Raw genomic sequence first — 19,758 nt, forward strand, 5'->3', positions numbered from 1 at the left:
TATCTCGGGAAAAATGCGGACTCTCCAAATGCATCACCCGTTACCTGGTTGGAATGGCAACAGCGGATCTGATGGTGGTTATCGTTGTTGCTTTAGTGGAACAAATCAACAATATCTACAGTTATTCCAGATCCCTGCTCATCACTCCTGTATGCGCTCTGACACTTGTACTTAGGGTCTTAACAACAGACTGTTCTGTTTGGTTCACGGTTAGTTTTACCTTCGATCGTTTCATCGCAATATGTTGCCGAAAGCTGCGGGAGCGATACTGCACCGAGAGAACAGCAACGGGCGTTATCGTTACCGTGGTTATAGTGAGCCGCGGGAGAAGTGCCCCGTTATACTTTGCCCTTGAACCTTACGTCATCATTGATAACCAGCCGTGGCGGTGCCGCGCCACATATGAATACGCCACTTCCCCCGTGTGGAGAGGGTACACATTACTGGACAGTATTTTAACACCATTGCTACCAATCGGCTTAATCCTGGTGTTTAATGGGTTAACCGTAAGACATATCGTTGTGGCAAATAGAGTCCGCAGAAGGCTTCGGCACAGCAGCGACAATCAGAAAGATGCCGAGGTGGAAAAACGCAGAAAATCGATGATTTTGCTGTTTTCTATATCAGCTAATTTCATATTATTTTGGATGCCCTATGTGGCCCATTCTCTGAAATGGCAACCAGAGAACTATTTTTACCAGGACAGATATTTGAGTTCCCCGGTATACATCCTACAGCAATTTGCGTTCATGTTGCAAATGCTCAGCGTGTGCACCAATACTTGTATCTATACACTGACACAGAGGAAATTCAGAGAAGAGTTGAGAAATGGAATGAAATATGTGTTTACCTTAAATGGGCATCTGTGTAGATAACGCCCATGTCCAATTACAGTTCAGTGGAGTTATTAAATAAAGCCGTTTTGCAATGAACAGCATTGGCAAATATTACATAAATTCAAACAATCATATGCCTGGTCATCTGGAAATTGCAGAATTGGCGGAAGATAGCTGACTTCATACAGTTCAGGTAGGTAGCAATACAAACGCTCAATGCTGCTGGCGTGATTGTTGCATTGGTTGAGGTATGTTGCAAACTATCACAGACACTCGACTGTCAGATGGGCAAGGACAGCTTCAGGAGTTTCCGGGTGTTAGATGTTGAAAGTGGGACAGGGTCGGATAACAGAGTATAAAGGGAGTGTGATGGGAAACCAGGGATAGTATCGCAGTTGCAGAAAGGGAGGACAACGTGGAGCGTTCGTTTGTTGATAGACTGGGAGACGAACACAGAAAACTGAAGGGCACGATCACCGGATATGGAGTATTCTGTACAGCCGTCCCTAGATTAAAAAAAATGCAAGGGGAACAGTGAGGAGCCCAACGGGAAGCGGAAAATGGACTTGTGCAATGTTATTGGAACGGAAAACTGAAGCTTTCCTAATATTCTTTGGCACTTCCCCAGGGCAAAAGGTTCAGGTATCGGATAACGTTTTCGTTGTGTCCAGGAAGGATTTGTGTCAATATATTTCGACAGGAGGACTAGCGAACAGTTCGTACAGCGTCAAATATTAGAAAAGGAAACGAGTCAGATGACAGATCTTTCCGCGGGTCAGCATTTCAGAACGATAGCGCAGGACTCCCCGACATTTACCTTGCACAGGGATAGGACCAGGGAGCATGGAATTCGGCGATGTGTTAGCGATGTGTGGTGCTACCTGTTAGGAACTTGGGAACGTACGTTGGGAAATTGTGTACTCAGGTAAATGAGCGACAGATACGTGGAGTTTGCTTAGGGAGTAATAACGTGGGGTTCAGTATAAGCTTGTCTCTTTGACGCAGGGAAGGATGAGAGCATACAGTAACGCTGGGTGACAAGGAAGTTGGAACAACTCGCCAAGAGGAAGAAAGAAAGATACTTAAGATTTAGGAAGAAAAGATCGAGTGGGGTTATGGCGAGTCACAAAAAAGACAGGGAAGAATTTAACAATGGACTTCGAAGAGGTAGATAGGGACTTGAGAATGTCATGGGGAGATGCACTAAGGTGAATGAAGAACAGGAGGATAACTAGAGAGAGTGTGGGCAGCTCAGAGGTGAAAGGAAAATTGTATTCGGAGTCAAGGAGGTAGTGAAGCTCCTTACTGATAATATTGATGAATGTGAGCACGGTGTCAAAAGGCAGATATGCTCGAATATGCCGACGCTCAGAAAGAGGATGTGCTGCAAACTTAGAAAACATTACGATAGACGATTCTCCGGTGCCAGAAGGGATATAGTCCTGGTAACTTTGGAAGGCGAGCGAAGTTATTCCTAAGCTATTGGACGGGATATTTGTGTCTTCGCTGGCGACGGAAGGAGAACTCGACGATTGTAGGGTGGAAAACGTTATTCAATTGTGGAAGAAAAATAATATGTTAACACGTTCGAATTATAGACCAATGAGTATTATGTCAGTAATGAGAGAAGATTATTGTGGAGGGAATTTATGGGCATTTGGAGAAACGTAGTCCAGATACGGAGGATCAACGTGGCTTTTTGAGGGGCATGTTGTCCTTTATGAACCAGATTGCATTATTTGTAACAGTGAAAAACAAACAGATGAATCAGAACAGTCGATGTGGATGTATTGATTTTGATGAAGCGTTTGATCCGATTCTCCATAGTAGACTCATTCAGAAAGTCAGGAGACATGGGATCCAGGGAAACCTGGCTGCGTTGATTCAGGATTGGCTTCCTAACAGAAGGCAGTTGATGTCGTAGATAGAGTGAATTCTGGCTGCAAGACAGTGGGCAGCCTTGTCCCGCAAGGAGGATAGAAATTCCGATACACTTTGTAACCCTATTTAGACTCAGCCGAGAAATAGGACTGAGGGAAATAACCGATTTAATCTGATCACCCAGCAGGTGCTGGATAATTTATTGAATTAGGGCTGCCGATGTAAACTAACCGCTGAGCGATCGACTGCACAAGCGCGTTTTCTATACTGTCCTGTAATTTACACATTACAGGGCAGATGCTAATTTATGGAATTAGGACTGATGACGTAAGCAATCGCTGAGGTATTGACTGCACCGCCACGTTATCTAAACTGACCTGCCATTTACATATTACGGGACAGGTGCTACAATGAATTCAAAACAATATTTTCCAGTGAGACCTGCAACTCAAAATCAGCACTTCAAAGTGTTCAGCAGCAACTTTCGCTGCTCATTAAAAGAGCCATCGTTCCGAAATGCCAATGCCAAATTTCCAGTTCAAGTACACACCATTTTATCCTAATGCCGATTTAACTCTGAATCGTGATTTTATCGTGCTGGGTGTAGAAAAGGTTAAATTTCGATCCCTTTAACCCTGAATCCACATGGCCAGTGTGGAGTCTGTATCTCCATCAGAAATCCATAATAAAAATAGATACATTTCCAACCATCCGTCTGAGCGCGTCCCTTCTCGATCACCTGCCTATCCCCTCTCTCTCTTAATACCTACAAGCTTTCTTTGCCTCTTCCTCCGTCTCTTCAGTTCGGTTCCAACCCCCAGCAGTTCTAGATTAAACTCTCCCCAGTCACCTTAGCAAACAAGAGACTTGACATTCCCTTCTTCTGAGCAGTCCACCTGACGTCAGTGCTTGCAGACGAAGCACTTCCTGGATGGTTGCAGCTGGAATAGATTGCGGCTGGGGTGAATAGGCTCCTCAATGATCATTCAAGCACTTTTTACACACATGTCCTTGTAAATGTCTTGAATCATGGGAAGTTCACAGATGCTCTGGACTGTCTGCACCACAATCTGCAGAGCCCTGCGATTATGGGAAATACAGTTCCCATTCTGTGCAGTGATGCAACCAGTCAGGATGCTCTCAATTGTGTCTCTGCAGAATGTTCTTAGCATTTTGGTGCCCAAGCCAAACTTCCTCAATCGTCTGAGGTGAAAGAGGCGCTGTTGTGCATTTTTTCACTTCACAGCTGGTGTGTACAGATCACTTGAGGTCATCGGTGTTGTGGATGCCAAGGAACTTAAAGCTGTTTACCCTCTCAATCCCAGATTTATACATGTCAATAGGGGTTAGCCCGTCTCCATTCCTCCTGTAATCCACAACCAGCTCCTTTGTTTCTGTGACGTTGAGGGAGAAATTGTTCACTTGACACCACTGTGTCAGAGAGATAACTCATTCCCTGTAGGCCACTTCGTTTTTATTTTTGAGATTAGGCCAATGAATGTAGTGTCGTCGGCAAATTTGATTGACAGATTGGAGCTGTGGGTGTCGATACAGTAATGGGTATACAGGGAGTAAGGGAGGGGACTCGCTACTTGGCCCTGAGTGGATCCTGTGTTGAAAGTCAGAGGGGTGGAGGTGAGGGAGCCCACTCTTACAACCTGCTGGCGATCTGAGAGGCAGGGTCAAGGACGAGATCTCTGAGCTTCCTGTCGAGCCTGGAGGGAATTATGATTTTGGAGTCCTAGAATAGCATTCCTACATAAACACCCTTCTTCTCCAGATGTGTAAAGATGGTGTGTAGAGCAGTGGCTATTGCGCCATCTGCCGATCGGTGGTGTCGGTAGGCAGAGTATAAGGGGTCCAGCACCCTCCTTTCGTAAAAGGGTTACATATACTAATCACACAAGCCCGCGTCAGTTACCCAGTAATCTCAATGCCCCGCTGTTCCCCACAAGCTCGTTTCATTCCCCATACCCATCCCATTGCCCCACTCTCTGCACACTGACCCGTGTCCGGGTGCAAATTAATCACTGCACCCTCTCTCGTCCAACAGCTCTGTGTCAATTCCCTAAGTAATTATCTGAGTAATTGAAATTATGAAGATATTAGGCTGGAACATCAAAACATAAATCAGGAATGGATATGTTCTAGGAAATGTCAGTGTGTTTTAGGCTGCACTTACATGGGATTCTGGATAGATTTGCCCCATTCAGACAGGGGAAGGACGGTAGGGTGAAGGAAACATGGCTGACCAGAGATGTGATACATCTGGTCAAGAGGAAGAAAGAAGCTACAGGAAGCTGACCTCAGTGTTTGAAAGCAAGGATCAGACATGACTGTAGGTTTACAAAGTAGCTGGGGACAACCTGAAGAATGGAATTAGGATCACTAGAAACGTCTACAGGAGGTCTGCAGTGGTGTTAAGGAAAACCCCAAGACATTCGAGATGTATGTGAAGAAGAAGACGACTAGAGAGAGTATAGGACCGGTCGGGGATAGAAGATGAAACAAGCCTCTGAAGTCGGGGGAAGAAGGGCAGATCCTGAAGGAGGACTTTAGTTCAGTATTTACCAGTCAGAGGGACATTTGTGATGAGTGCGTTAAACAGGCCGATGAGCGACAACATGTCGAGTTTAAGAGAGAGAACGTACTGGAAGTTTTGAAAAAGAAACATTAGGATAGATAAGTCCTATTGTGTGATCGGGAGAAATCCTGGATCACTGAGGGAAGCGGTGAGTCCTTCTTCAGTGACGGGCAAATTATTGGAGAACATTCTTAGAAACAGGATTTACGAGAATTTCCAGAAGCAGAAACTGATTTGGGAGAAGCAGTATGGCTTTGTGAGGGGCAGATGATTTCTCCCGAGCCTGGTTCAATTCTGTGAGGATATAACGGTCATTCTTTGGTTAACCATGGTAGTACCTTTCAGAACGTTAGAAGACTTAATATCATGGAAAAGCTGGCTTGTGTATTCAGGACTGGCGCCCAAGAAGACAGAGGATACTTCTGGATAAAGAGCTTTCCCCTTGGATGCTGGTGCCAGTGGTGTCCTGTTCTAAGAGCCCCGGATTTCTGTGCTTTAAAAATGATGTGAATAAGGAAGTGGAACAGTGGGTTATTAGGCTTGAAATGATGTGGAAGTTGGTGGAATTATGAATAGTATGGAAGGTAGTCACAGATAACAACAGGACGCAGAGCAGTGCTGAGCAGTTACAGATGGAGTTCAACCAGAAAAGGTACGAAGTGGAAGGATGAATTTGAAGGCACAGGTGATGCTTTCCCGAGTCAACCGAGGGCCGCACATTAGCACGAGTTCCACAATGAAAACAGAGTGATGAGACTTTCTCCAATAAGCCGAGGCCCGCTCATCGGTACGAGAACCACAATCGGCACGGAGCGGTGCACTGCAGGAGCAGAAGGAAGTGTGATTGACAGGTGAGCTTGACCACATCCGCTGTTCTGCACATACTCATAGTGACGCTCGAAAGGCAATATACCTGACAGTAAATCAGGAGAAAGAAAATATATCTTCATGGCAAATAATAGAACTGCCTGGGAACCTGCGGATAGTTCAAAGACGTTACTTTTGTTTATGCAGAGAATGGATGGCGATATATTGGTAGAATTGTGGCACATTTGAGAATATCTTTAAAGTTAAAAGGACTGCAGCGCACGTCACGGGTAAGGAGTGGTCAAGTCCTTCACTGGTAAAGATCAAGTTCCTGCCAAACGGCCCATGTGTGCGCTGGAAAACATTGTGCTTCAAACTGTCCACAGCCCTCGCTGATTTCCAGAGGACTCGTTCTCTTTTTGATCACAGGTCTCTGGAATATCGCTGTGGATCTTTTAAATTGTGTCGTGGGATATGAGTGCAGTGTATTTTATTCTAACACGTGTCAGCTGTCGCTGTGACTTCCAACACTCAAAGCGACATGAATGACTGGAACGAACGAAAGAAAAAAATGAACGAATGTTCCCCTTTAATAAAGAAGTATTCTCCATTTCCCCTGCCAGAACATTCTCCTTCCCTCAATGTCAGAAGCGAATGTGCTCCCGTCAAATGTTACACAGTAAATCGACTTCAAGATAAATGCCTACTTTAAAAGCAACACAGATATACATACAAATGTCCTATTTACTATCTGAAACCAGATATCATGGAAAATAACATGGAAAATTCACATCATATTTTGTTTTAAAGTAAATAGATAAGGTAAAGCAATATCCCTTGAGGAGAAAAATTCAGGACACGGGAACAGTGATAAAAATAGTTTAACGTAAGTGTTTGTGCAGTTGGTTGTCACTAATGTCCCTGACGTGATAGCCACGCTAATTGCCTCAGTGGAATTGCTCTCTCCTCAATAAAAATCTGCTAAACCGATCACCAGTCCAGCTGTGCGGCTGAAACGCTCCGTACAACTGAACGTTGCTTCTGACGGAATATGGGATATCCGGCAATTTACCACATCGCGGCCATTTTCTATCCCACACTTGTAGCGGTTGGTGTCCCTGGTAAGATGCCGGAGCTGGTCTCTTTATGTATGGTGCCGTCGTTACTCTGCTGCGATATCCGCACTGTTACTAAGCACAGATGCTACCATCGACTGAAACATGTTTCCGGAATGGAGGATTCAAGCATCCAATGATTTTATTTTCATTTTTTTATAGTTCGATCGCAGTGTTTTCTTCTTTTCTCAAATAAGTTGGAGTCGATATTGTCAATGTTTCATAATTTCACCTCGCTAGGCTTTCGGAAGTGATGTGTTCTCTGCTTTTCTAGGTCCGAGTTTCTATCAGTGCAGACACTCCGACCTTAGGACAACGTGGCAGCTTATTTAAATGACGGTCCAGTCTATTTCCGACACGTAGGTCTGTTCTTCTGTAAGTCAGTAAATAAGAACTCGTGCTTTATATCTCCTCGATGGCACTTTGATACCACTACACATAATCCCATCTTTTCTTTCACCTCTAATAATGGAAATGTTGTTCTTTACAGGAGCGATCGACTGCTCACCGGTACGTGAGTCGTGGAACTCGGATGCCTCGCTCTAAACTGTGGAAAGGTCGCCAATCCTCTGACACTCACATCCGTTATTGTCCTCCAGCCGGAGTGCAGCGACCGAGACCGCACACACTGGATTCCCGCTTTCCACTTCCAAACAGACCATCCCCATGGAGGCATTCAGAGAGTTGCTGCTGACCATATTTTTATTTTGATTCCAAATTTCTTCTAGTTAATTTAGCGGCGATTGTGATCCTTTCTCGGGGAAAATGCGGACTCTCCAAACGCATCACCCGTTACCTAGTTGGAATGGCAACAGCGGATCTGATGGTGGTTATTGTTGCTGCTTTAGTGGAACAGACCAACAATATCTACATTTATTCTAGATTCCTGCTCATCACTCCTGTCTGCGCTCTGACACTTGTATTCGAGGTTGTAACGTCGGACTGTTCTGTTTGGTTTAAGGTCAGTTTTACCTTCGATCGCTTCATCGCAATATGTTGCCGAAAGCTGCGGGAGCGATATTGCACAGAGAGAACAGCAACGGTTGTTATCGTGACCGTGGTTATAGTGAGCTGCGGGAAATGTGTCCCGTTTTACTTTGCCCTTGAACCTTACGTGATCATTGACAACACGCCGTGGCGGTGCATCCGCACACATGAATACCCTACTTCACCCGTGTGGAGAGGGTACACATTACTGCAGAGCATTTTAACACCATTGCTACCAATCGGCTTAATCCTGGTATTTAACGGGTTAACCGTAAGACATATCGTTGTGGCAAATAGAGTCCGCAGAAAGCTTCGGCACAGCAGCGACAATCAGAAAGATGCCGAGGTGGAAAAACGCAGAAAATCGATGATTTTGTTGTTTTCTATATCAGCTAATTTTATATTATTTTGGGTGCCCTATGTAGCCCATTCCCTGAAATGGCAAACTCAAAACTATTTTTACCAGGACAGATATTTGAGTTCCCCGGTATACATCCTACAACAATTTGGGTTCATGTTACAATTTCTCAGCATGTGCACCAATACTTGTATCTATACACTGACACAAAGGAAATTCAGAGAGGAGCTAAGTAATGGAATGAAGTATGTGTTTACATTAAATGGCCATCTGTGTAGATAACGCCCGTGTCTAAAAAAAATTCAGCGGAGTTTTCAAATAAAGTCGTTTTACAATGAACAAATTTGGCAAATATGTCATAAATTCAAATAATCATATACCTGCTTATCCGGAAATTGCAAAGTTGGCGGAAGATTGTTTGCTTCCTACACTTCAGGTAGGTAGCAATATAAACGTTCAATGCGCCAGGCGTGATTGTCACTTTGGTTGAAGTATGTTCCAAACTATCACAGACACTCGACTGACGCAAGGGCAGAGATGGCTTCAGGAATTTCTGGGTTTTACATTCTTCAAAATGGACAGGGTCGGGTAACAGAGTGTGAAGGGAGTGCGACGGGAAACCAGGGATAGTATCGCAGCTGCTGAAAGGGAGAACAACGTGGAGCGTTCGTTTTTTAATAGACTGTGAGACGAACAGTGTTTCTGTTCTCCCTTTTGAAATCGGCGCGATCTCCCCATTTGGAGTATTCGGTACAGCCGCCCACAAGATTAACAAAAAAAAACGCAACGGCAACAGTGAGAAAACGACCGGGAAGCGGAAACTGGAAATGAGCCGTTATTGGCACAGCAACTGCAACTTCCCTAATAGTCTTTGGCACATACCCAAGGTAAAATGTTTAGGAATGGCATAAATTCTCAGTTGTGTTCAGGAAGGATTCATGTCACTATAAGAAGAAAGGCTGACTGGCGAACTTTCCATACCAGATCTAATATTAGAAAAGGAAACGGGTCAGGTGACAGATCTTTCCGCGGGTCCGCATTTCAGAACAACAGGGAGAATTCACCGACATTTACCTTGCACAGAGTTAGGACCAGGGAGCATGGGATCTATTTAATTGGGGGACAGCGATGTGTGGTGACTCCTGGCAGGAGCTTCAGAACGTACATTGGGAAATGATGCACTCGGGGTATTGCGCAACACATATGTGAGGATTGTTTAGGGAGCACTGACACGGGGTTCAGTAAGGCTTGTCTCAGTGACGCAGGGAAAGGACGATAGCGTAAAGTAACCCTGGGAGACAAGAAAGTTGGAACAACACGTCAAGAGGAAGAAAGAACGATACTTACAGAAAAGGAAGAAATGATCAGGTAAGGCTACAGCAAGTCACAATGTAGACAGGAAGGAATTTAACAATGGACTTAAAAGACTTCCAGGGGGATTTGATAAATCCTTGACAAGTTGCACTGTGAAGAACAGGAGGAGGCTGGCGAGAGAGTGGGTAGATTAGAGGTCAAAGAGGAATACTTGTATCTGGAGTCCAAAGAGGATGGGAAGCTCCTCACTGAATACATTGATCAACGTGAACACAGCGTCAAAAGGCAGATATGCTAGAGCATGCCGAAGCTAAGAAAGGATGCGCTGGAAATTTGGAAAACATTATGATAGATGATTCCCCGATGCCGGAAGGGATATAGTCCAGGTAATTTTGGAAGGCTATCTCGGATATTGCTGCGCTTTTGGACATGATATTTGTGTCTTCGCTGGCCACGGAAGTAGACCTAGTTGATTGGAGTGTGGAAAATGTTGTTCATTTGTTGACGAAAGATATTAGGGATAGTTTTTGGAATTATAGACCAGGGAGTCTTACATCGGTTGTGTGTAATCTACTGGAGAGATTATTGAAGGAGGAACTTATGAGTATTTGGAGAGATGTAGTCTGGCTGCGGAGAGAAAACATGGCATGTTGTCCTTTATGAGTCAGATTGAATTATTTGAAAGTGAAAATAAAACTAACAGATGAATCCGAACAGCCGATGTGGCTGCATTAATTATAGTCAGGAGTTTGATCAGTTCCCTACAGAAGACTCAATCAGAAAGTCAGGAGGCATGGGATCCAGGGAAACCTGGCTACGTTGATTCAGTATTGGCTTCCTAACAGAAGGCAGATGATGTAGTAGATAGAGTGAATTCTGGCTGGAAGACAGAGCGCAGCCGTGTTCCTCATGCAGAGTCGAAATACTGCTGCAGTTTACAACTCTATTGCGAGTCTGCAGTTACAGTGCTGCAATAAATAGGGCTGAGGAAATAATCGATTTAATCTGATCACACAGCAGCACCTGGATAATTAATGGAATTAAGGGGGACGATGTCAGCAAATCGCTGAGAGATTGACTGCACCAGCGCGTTTTCTAAACTGACCTGCCATTTACATATTACAGGGCAAATGCTACAATGACTTCAAAGCACCTTTTCCAATGGAGCCCTACAACGAGAAACCAGAATTTCAAAGTGTTTAGCAGCAGCTACTGGTGCTCACTACAAGAACCAGCCGTCCAAAATGGCAATACGAATTCCCAATTCAAGTACACACCAATTTATCCAAATGCCAATTTACCTCTGAATCGTGGTTTTATCGTATCGGGTGTCGATACGCTCATATTTCGATTCATTTAACCCTGAATCCACATGGCCGGTGTGGAATCCGTGTCTCCCTCTGAAATCAATAATAAATGAAACACACAAAACTACACAAACTAAAAACGCAGCGAAGGCAAAGCAATAATCAGGCTCACACTTGTCTCCCTTCAAAACCATCGCAGGCAATTGGGGAATACAGAATAACCATCCAAATTACTTCAGTGTTGCATGGACAGAGGGATCGAACAGTATCAACGACTTTCTAGATCGGTCGGTGCTGTGTGACGCTGAAGCTCTAACCCAGATACACAGTCAGACAGCCATAGGAAACCACAGCACAGAAACAGGGTCTCCAGCCCGTCAGGTCAGTGAGGAATTATTTAAATTGCCTACTGCCATCGACCTCTCCCGGACCGTGGCCATCCATATCCCTCTCATCCATGTACCTCTCCAAACATCTCTTAAAGATTGGCATCGGAATCTCAATTACCATTTGTGTTGGCAGCTCTGTCTACACTCTGACCACCCTCAGGCAGAAGAATTTCCCCCTCATGTTTCCCTTAAACATTTCACATTTCACACTTCACCCATGATCGTCAGTTGTATTCTCGCCCGATATCAGTGGAGAAAGCCCGCTTGCATTTACACTCTCTATACGCCTCATAATGTTGTATATCTCTATCAAATCTCCCCTCAGTCTTCTACCCGCTCGGGAATAAACTGCTAACATGTGTAATCTTTCCTTTTAATTAAAAACATTCAGTCCATCCCGGCATAAGCCTTGTAATTTTTTCCGCATTATTTTAATCATATTTTAATCTTTCTTGCACACACTATTCCAAATTAGGCCCCAATAAAGCCTTAAACAGCAGCAAAATATCGTCCCAACTCCTGTACTCAGTACTTTGGTCTATGACGGCCAATGTGCGAAAAGTTTCTTTTACGACCTTGTGTAACAGTGCCGCAACTTTCGTTGAATTATGGACCTGCATTCACAGATTCGTTTGTTCTATCGTATTCCTCAGTGCCCTATTTCTCATTGTGTCAGACCCACCCTGGCTGGTCCGCCCAAAAGGGCAACATCTAACACTTGTCTGATCTAAATCCCATCTGCCATTTTTCAGGCCATTTGTCCATTGGTCCAGATCCCGCCTCATGCTCCGGTAGTCTTCCTCGCTGTCAACTACATCCGTAATGTTGGTGTCATCGGCAAATTTGCTGATCCAGTTAACGACATTATTATCGAGATCGTGGATATAGATTACAAATAACAACGGGCACAGCAACGATTCCTGCGGATCTCCTCTCTCCATTAGCCTCCAATCAGAGAGACAACCATCCATTACCACACTCTAGTTTCCCCAACATAGCCAATGGCTAATCCAATTTACTACTTCATCGTGAAAGCCAAGCGACTGAACCGTCCCGACCATCCTTCCTTGTAAATCTTGCAAATTCCTTGCTGAAGTCCGTGCAGACGCATCCACTGCCTTGCTGTCAACACCATTCCTGGTTACTACGTCCTAAAGCTCTGTGAGATTGGTTAGACATGACCTACTACGCACTGGCCCATACTGACTATCGCTAATGTTCCTGTTTGTCCAGATACTTCCCTTCATACCCCATGACCAGGATAGTCTCAACACCGAGGACAATTCATCATTACATAATACTTGGCAAGTCCCTTCCAAGCAAAGCTATCGAGATCATCCAGCGGTCGGTACTAATATATATATATATGGTCTATTGTTTTTTTTTATTGTCCTGCACTTTATTATCCAACGCATTGAGAGTAGTCTGGAAAAGCAAGGTGTAATTAATTAATAATTAATTTAAATAATTTTAAATAATTAATCGACTTACTTAACTATAGCAAGATACGGTACTCTCGATCGAGCACAGAACACAGAATATTACTGCACAGTACATAAGGTTCTGATAGGCTTTCAACTAATGTAAGTTCGATCTAAAATATCCCCCCTGTATCTGAATCAGAATCAAAGGTTTCAAAGGTACACTTAAAGAATCAGAACCAGATTTAATATCACAGACATACGTCGCAAAATTGTTAACTTTACGGCAGCAGTACAATGAAATACAGGATAAATAAATATAGAGAAAACAAAACTGAGATACAGGTGGCAGCGGGGAAAAACGCTGTTCCTGAATCGCTGAGCCTGAGCTTTCAGGCTTCTGTATCTCCTTCCCGATGGTAACACTGTGTAGAGGGCACGTCCTGTTAGTGGGCAATGTTAATGATGGATGCCACCGTGACAAGAATCATTCCTTGTAACAAAGATCAATGAAATACAGAAAATCTGTATTTACCAACAAGTATATTTTATTATTTCTACTAAAATCACGTAGATTTGCACACTATCTTCCTGTGTGCACACTACTGGAAACCCAGACACTCCATGAACAGTCAATTAAGAGAAAGGTTTTTACCCGGTAAACATAGAAACATAAAACACATAGAAATTCTACAGCACAATACAGGGCTTTCGGCTCACAACGTTGTGCCGAACATGTCCTTACCTTAGGAATGACTAGGCATACCTATAGCCCTCTATTTTTCTAAGCTTCATGTACCTATCCAAAAGTCTCTTAAAAAGACCCAATCGAATCCGCCTCCACCACTGTTGCCGGCAGCCTATTTCACGTACTCACAAACTTACCCCTCCGCTGTACTGACTCCCCAGCACCTTCAACATGTGTCCTCCTGTGGCAACCATTTCAGCCCTGGGAAAAAGCCTCTGAATATCCACACGGTCAATGCCTTTCATCATATTCCGATCCCCATGTATCCAATCTCCACGTGTCCGTGTGGTACTACTTTTCGACAATGGTTGGTCTCTGGCCGCTGGACTATTATCACCCTGGCATATTTGGTGCTCCGGAATCTTATATTGTTCCTCATTAATTGAACCATTGGATCCCCAAACCATTGGCTCAAGGTCACCTGACCTACCTGGGTCACATGGTTACTGATCATTGTACAGAGCTACAACCAACATATTGTACCTGGCTCTGCCCACCTCAGCCTTGTGTATTCGTATCTTTACACCCTGACTGGTCCAAGCCAGTTAAATGAGGCAACCCAGATAGAGTCTAACGAGACTACAGATTGCTTCTTTGATATGTCTGGCATTTTACATTACAAGTAGCTGCTCCCCTGAGCATGGTCTCAGGTTTATTGCTCTGATTAGATTGTCCTTGGGTCAGGAATCAGTTCAGAGTCCACGCCCTTTACATAACAATTGGAGACTTGTTTGAGAATGGTCTCAGGTTTAGCAGATCATTACCTGAAGCTCCCTGTGTCCACATTCAGTTCCTCTGATTAAATTATTCCAGTGTAAGAATCAATTCATAGTCCACAAAATGGGTGGGGGCGAGGCAGAGAGAACTGGCTTGTCTGCTTCCCCGGTCCTTGATCAGTCTGTAGTTTCTATTGGTCAACAGTGTTTTATGAGTCATTCAATCTGACACGACTTAATCTTTCTCGGGTCTGCTGTCGTCGGAATGAACAAGGCTGGATGATGGAGGTTTTGCGGAAATGCCGAGTGCTGTAAGTGTCGAAGGGGTTTACAGAAATGGGGTGTGATGTAGTGGTTGGAACAGTTTTGTTACGTACCCCGTAACGGGTTAAAAGAACCAGCATAAATAGAACACACCTGGAGTCTGGTATTGTTACAAACAAAACACTACTTATCAGTATCCACGTAATCTCGTAATATAAAACCAGATAAACCAAACAGATTAGCAGAGTTTATGCATATGTAAGCGTGTAAATATAAAACCTCAAACATCTTCAGCTTAGGTGGTAAATGATACACTTACGATGGTATAGGAATGACGTCAGTTCATTTCGTGATATTAAGAGGGGTAGAATTGAGGAGAGAGAGAGAGAGAGAGAGAGAGAGAGAGAGAGAGAGAGAGAGAGAGAGAGAGAGAGAGAGAGAGAGAGAGAGAGAGAGAGAGAGAGAGAGAGGTGATTTGTTTTCCAAGTAAGCTGATGTCGTTGATCGTTCAGTTGCATTCCGAAGTCCTGTTAAAGTTTTGTGATCACACAAAAGAGTACCGCCTTCACGCAGTAAAGTTATCAAAGGTTAAACACACCGATAACATTCCATCGGCCACCCCTTTCCGACACTGCGATCAAAACCCACCCTTTCCTGGGCACTGAAAGTTCATCCAGTGTCTATTTCCTCTGTATTTCTGTCCGTGTCTTCCGTGTGTCTGTGTGAAAAGTGTGGAAAGCAGGCTGACCTTGAATATATCCCAAACATGCTGAACGCCAGCTGCCCATTATATAGCCCCGCCCTTACGTAACCATGGCGACTCACGAGCTGCTCCGTGCTCTCTCTCTCTCTCTCTCTCTGAATCGATGTACACCAACTCTCTCTCTTTTTAAAGGCACAGCCCATATTGAATACACCTCAGCATCTCGTCACAGCTTTTACAGTCAGCGAGGGGTGTCAGCACACTTCTCCACCAATGTGGAAATGCAATTTACTTGTACTACCAAACCGGCATTTCTGTCTGTAACAAAATGAAACCCGTCTTGTGTCGGAGTGTTTTGCTAATAATGTTCGTGTAACATTATGCTGAGTGATCCTGAGTACCTGACTGCAGACCGCAGTCCCTACACTATGATGGCAGAATATGGCATTAAAGGCAAAACTTCTGACAGTGCGGAGGATCAGAGGGATCTGGGTCCGAGTCCACAGAACACACAAAGCTGCTACACAGGTTGACTCTGTGGTTAAGTTGGCATATAGTGCATTAGCCTTCACCAATTGTGGGATTGAGTATAAGAGCTGAGTGGCAATGTTGCAGCTATATAGGACCCTGGTCCGATCCCACTTGGAGTACTGTGCTCAGTTATAGTTGCCTCACTACAGGAAGGACATGGAAACCTTAGAAGGGGTGCAGAGGAGATTTACAAGGATGTTGTCTGAATTGGGGAGCATGCCTTATGAGAATAGTTTGAGTGAACTCGGCCTTCTTGTCCTTGGAGCGATGGAGGATGAGAGGTCGCCTGATAGAGGTGTACAAGATAATGAGAGGCCTTGATCGTGTGGACAGTCAGAGACTTTCCCCAGGGCTGAAATGTCTAGAATGAGAGTGCATAGTTTAAGGTGCTTGGAAGTAATAGAGAGGAGATTTCAGGGGTAGTTTTTTTTTACACAGAGAGAGGTGAGTGCGTTGAATGAGCTGCCGGCGGCGGTGCTGGAGGCGGAAAAGATACGGTCTTTTAAGAGACTCCTGGACGGTCACATGCTTTGAAAAAGAGGGCTGTGGGTAAGGCCTAGGTAGTTCTAAGGTAGGGACATGTTCGGCACAGTTCTGAGGGCCGAGAGGCCCATATTGTGCTGTAGGTTTTCTATGCCTCTACTCAGAAGACGGCCACTGGGTTTGGCCCACCTTCCTTTAATTTGCTCTTACTAATCAATCCCAAATGCCGATTGGCCGCTAGTTGATTGGTCACCGATTGCTCTATTGCCCCTCGGACAGTGAGCCTTATTGAAGTTCCCTCCTCTCCAGATTTCCGATGTCCAGGTTGGCCACTAGTGAAAGCTACCGGACTTACCTCTCAGTGATGACCGTGTCAATACCAGCAACATGACACTGGCAGCCGAGTACATTGTCTTAGACATGACACCTGCCAAATCTAATGCCACTCCCCTTCGCACTACATATGGACTGCCGTCTATGTATGCATATTGATCTGTTGTCCCCACATGTTCATTGATCTCTTTCCCTCTCTGCAATGTAAATACTCCAGTTCAAGCCATCTCGTGCGTGTGTGCTTTTATTTGATATGTAGTTACACAGACACAGTGCAGGCTGACATTTGAGTACAGAAGTGATGACCATAAGTTTCTCCATTCCTCCAACCCTGAGACAATTTCAGATCTAGATTCTTTGTTGTTCTCACAGTTCCAGTCCAAGAAATACATTTGTCTCTTTCACATTTTGCAAGTGTCATGTAAGAAACGGCAAGAAGAAAATACACAGAAATAACTGTTACCTGAAATTTTATTGGTGGCTTATTATACAAATGCCCCAAGTGAACATGCTGTACCCATCTGCACGCAATGCAACAAGGACTGCTCACTTGGAATAACTTTACAAATGACTTAAATTGTGGTGCTCCTGGCAATATTGTAATGTCATTATGGCTGCAGTAATAATTAGGCTGAGTGATGACACCTAACAGCTTTTCAAACATTAGTAGAATGTAGAAAGGCACCAACTCTATGAATTAATGTATACTCCAATAGAAGTTAGGAATTAAACCTCTTACATTGCATAAACAACTGATTAACACATGTGCACAAACTGCATTACTTTCCAGCAGTTGCTACATTCTCTCATGACTCATGTGGTCCTTTCCGTGGATGCAGACTCCTGGGGAGCACGAGCACACTTCAGATTGGCATCATGCACCGCATCCCACATCAGTAGCAGTTCGAAAGGCCGGAAACGGTGCACTAGCAGCAACTCACGGTAATAGCAAGGATTGAAAGATTCATCTTGGGTTGAAGGAACCCTGACTCCAGCTGTCCTGAATCCGCTATGGGAGTGTGGGGCTAGTCCAGCCTTGGCCAGACACATCCCCAAAAATACATCATCAATGGGGTATAGTTCAAGGTCTTGGGCTATGTGAAAAATGATGTGAGCTGTATTCACAGACATAAGTATGCCCGCTCCACCAATGTATGGTGGGTACGACTTGATGGTGGTCACTATTTCTGGCACATAATACTTGCTCGACTTCTGGCGTTTGGGTCCAAACCCATAAATGAGACGGCCCACAAACAGGTGTTGGTGAACCTTCATGTCTAGCAAGTAATCAACCATGTTATCGGTATTGGCAAAGACATCATCATCTCCATTGAAGATGAATTTAGCACTGGGGCAAAATTCACTGACCCACTGCAGCAACTTGTATTGTTTGAGGGTGAGGTTGAAAAAGGTATCCAAGAAATCCCATTGTAGGATATCTCTGTGTTCTCTGTTTTCCATGGCTAACAGCTGATTCAATTTCCTACTTTCTTTTTGGTCAGGAGAGACACCAGAAATAAAGACTCTCTTAATTAGGACCCCATTGAATTCGCGTTCTCTGCCCCAGGTCTTCCTTATCATTTCCCGCCGATCCTGGTTGAAAGGGTGAGATTTGATGACCAGGAGCAGGAAGACATTCTGAGATTCTTCTCGACCACCACATTTGTCTGGAACATTTTGAATCATGTCAAATTCTCGACAGTGTTTATACATCAAGAAGTTTTTTATGTGCTCTTTCTCTTGATGAAATGAGGACAGGTGCAGCAATGTCGTGTTCGCGTGGCACTTTGGCTTGAGCACTGATTCAGTTGCATCACCAGTAACAACCTTGGGCAGGTCATTGCGATGAAAAGTTTCTGCAACATCAATCTCTCGACGTTGGTCATTACCCCAGAAGACGAATAACAATCTCAGAGTAATAACAACACCCAGCACTACTTTCTCATAGAATCGCCAATGTCCGCTCATCTTTCACCTGAAGTAGAGAAAAATATGGATTAATTCAAAGTACTTTACATTTACATGATGCTTGAGAAGAATGGGAAGTTTAGACTGTAATGAGGTTCACTAATGCTTTGTAATATTGACCCCAAAATGGTGGTGAGTTAAGGAATAGGCAGAGCCCTACACGCTGCTGAAAGTTTAATTGACCTGAAGCATTCCATCCCAGCAGAAAAACAAATCTACCTATAGGATACCATCTCTGTCATTAAAATGAAAATCGCATATTTTATTTCTGGGCCTTAAAGGCCTTCACAGCTCTCGTCACTCCTCTCAGGGCTTAAACTGAGCTGGGCAAGACATAGAGCAATATAACACAATGCAGGGATTTTGGCCCATGATGTTGCACCGAACTTTTAATCTGCTCCAAGATCAATTGATCCTTACTCTCTCAAATGGCTGTCCATTTTTTTTCATCCATGTGTCTATCTAAAAGCCTCTTAAATCTCACTGATGCATCTACCCTTATCACTACCCAGGCTGTGCATTCCATACAACCACCATTTTCATTTTGTTAAAAAAATACTACTTCTGACAAACCCCTATACTTTTCTCTAATCACCTTAACATTATGCCCCCTCATATTAGTCATTTCCACCCTGGGAAAATGTTGTTGCCTCTCCATTCTATCTATGCCTCTTACCAGCTTATACGCCTCTATCAAATCACCTCTCCCCAATTCCCCACCCCCACCTTTACTCTGAAGAGTAAGGTCCCAGCTCGCTCACCATTCGGATTGAGTTCACAGGTTACTGATACTATGGAAGATGATGTATTATTGACCATTGATTAGTAACTGAATATATGGCAGTGCAGGGAAGGTAACGTGTTAGCATAGCTACTGAAAGCATCTGATTTTCATTGTATTTTAACTCACAGCAGAACAGGGCAGATAGTTTGCATGATCCACAATGTGTATGTGTAAAACCTTGGATGCCAGGAGCCCTGAAAAGACACCAGTGACTGACAGCAGAACGATG

The 19,758-nt window shown here is 44.1% G+C and overlaps 2 protein-coding genes across 5 annotated transcripts in view; both read right to left on the bottom strand.

Moving 5' to 3' along the window:
* The window catches only part of LOC132388633 (zinc finger protein 420-like), a 148,934-nt gene that overhangs the window by 63,093 nt on the left and 66,083 nt on the right, over window positions 1-19,758 (bottom strand). The window lies entirely within an intron of this gene.
* LOC132388632 (N-acetyllactosaminide beta-1,3-N-acetylglucosaminyltransferase 3-like) lies at window positions 17,591-18,745 on the bottom strand. Its single transcript, XM_059960998.1, has one exon. It carries the CDS (start codon window positions 18,743-18,745, stop codon window positions 17,591-17,593), a length of 1,155 nt encoding a protein of 384 aa, XP_059816981.1.

Source organism: Hypanus sabinus, unplaced genomic scaffold, assembly GCF_030144855.1.
Source record: "Hypanus sabinus isolate sHypSab1 unplaced genomic scaffold, sHypSab1.hap1 scaffold_368, whole genome shotgun sequence".
In the NCBI taxonomy this organism is placed as follows: domain Eukaryota; kingdom Metazoa; phylum Chordata; class Chondrichthyes; order Myliobatiformes; family Dasyatidae; genus Hypanus; species Hypanus sabinus.

Excerpts from the sequence above, each read along its gene's own strand:
- LOC132388632 (XM_059960998.1), bottom strand. The coding sequence starts at position 18,745 with ATGAGCGGACATTGGCGATTCTATGAGAAAGTAGTGCTGGGTGTTGTT.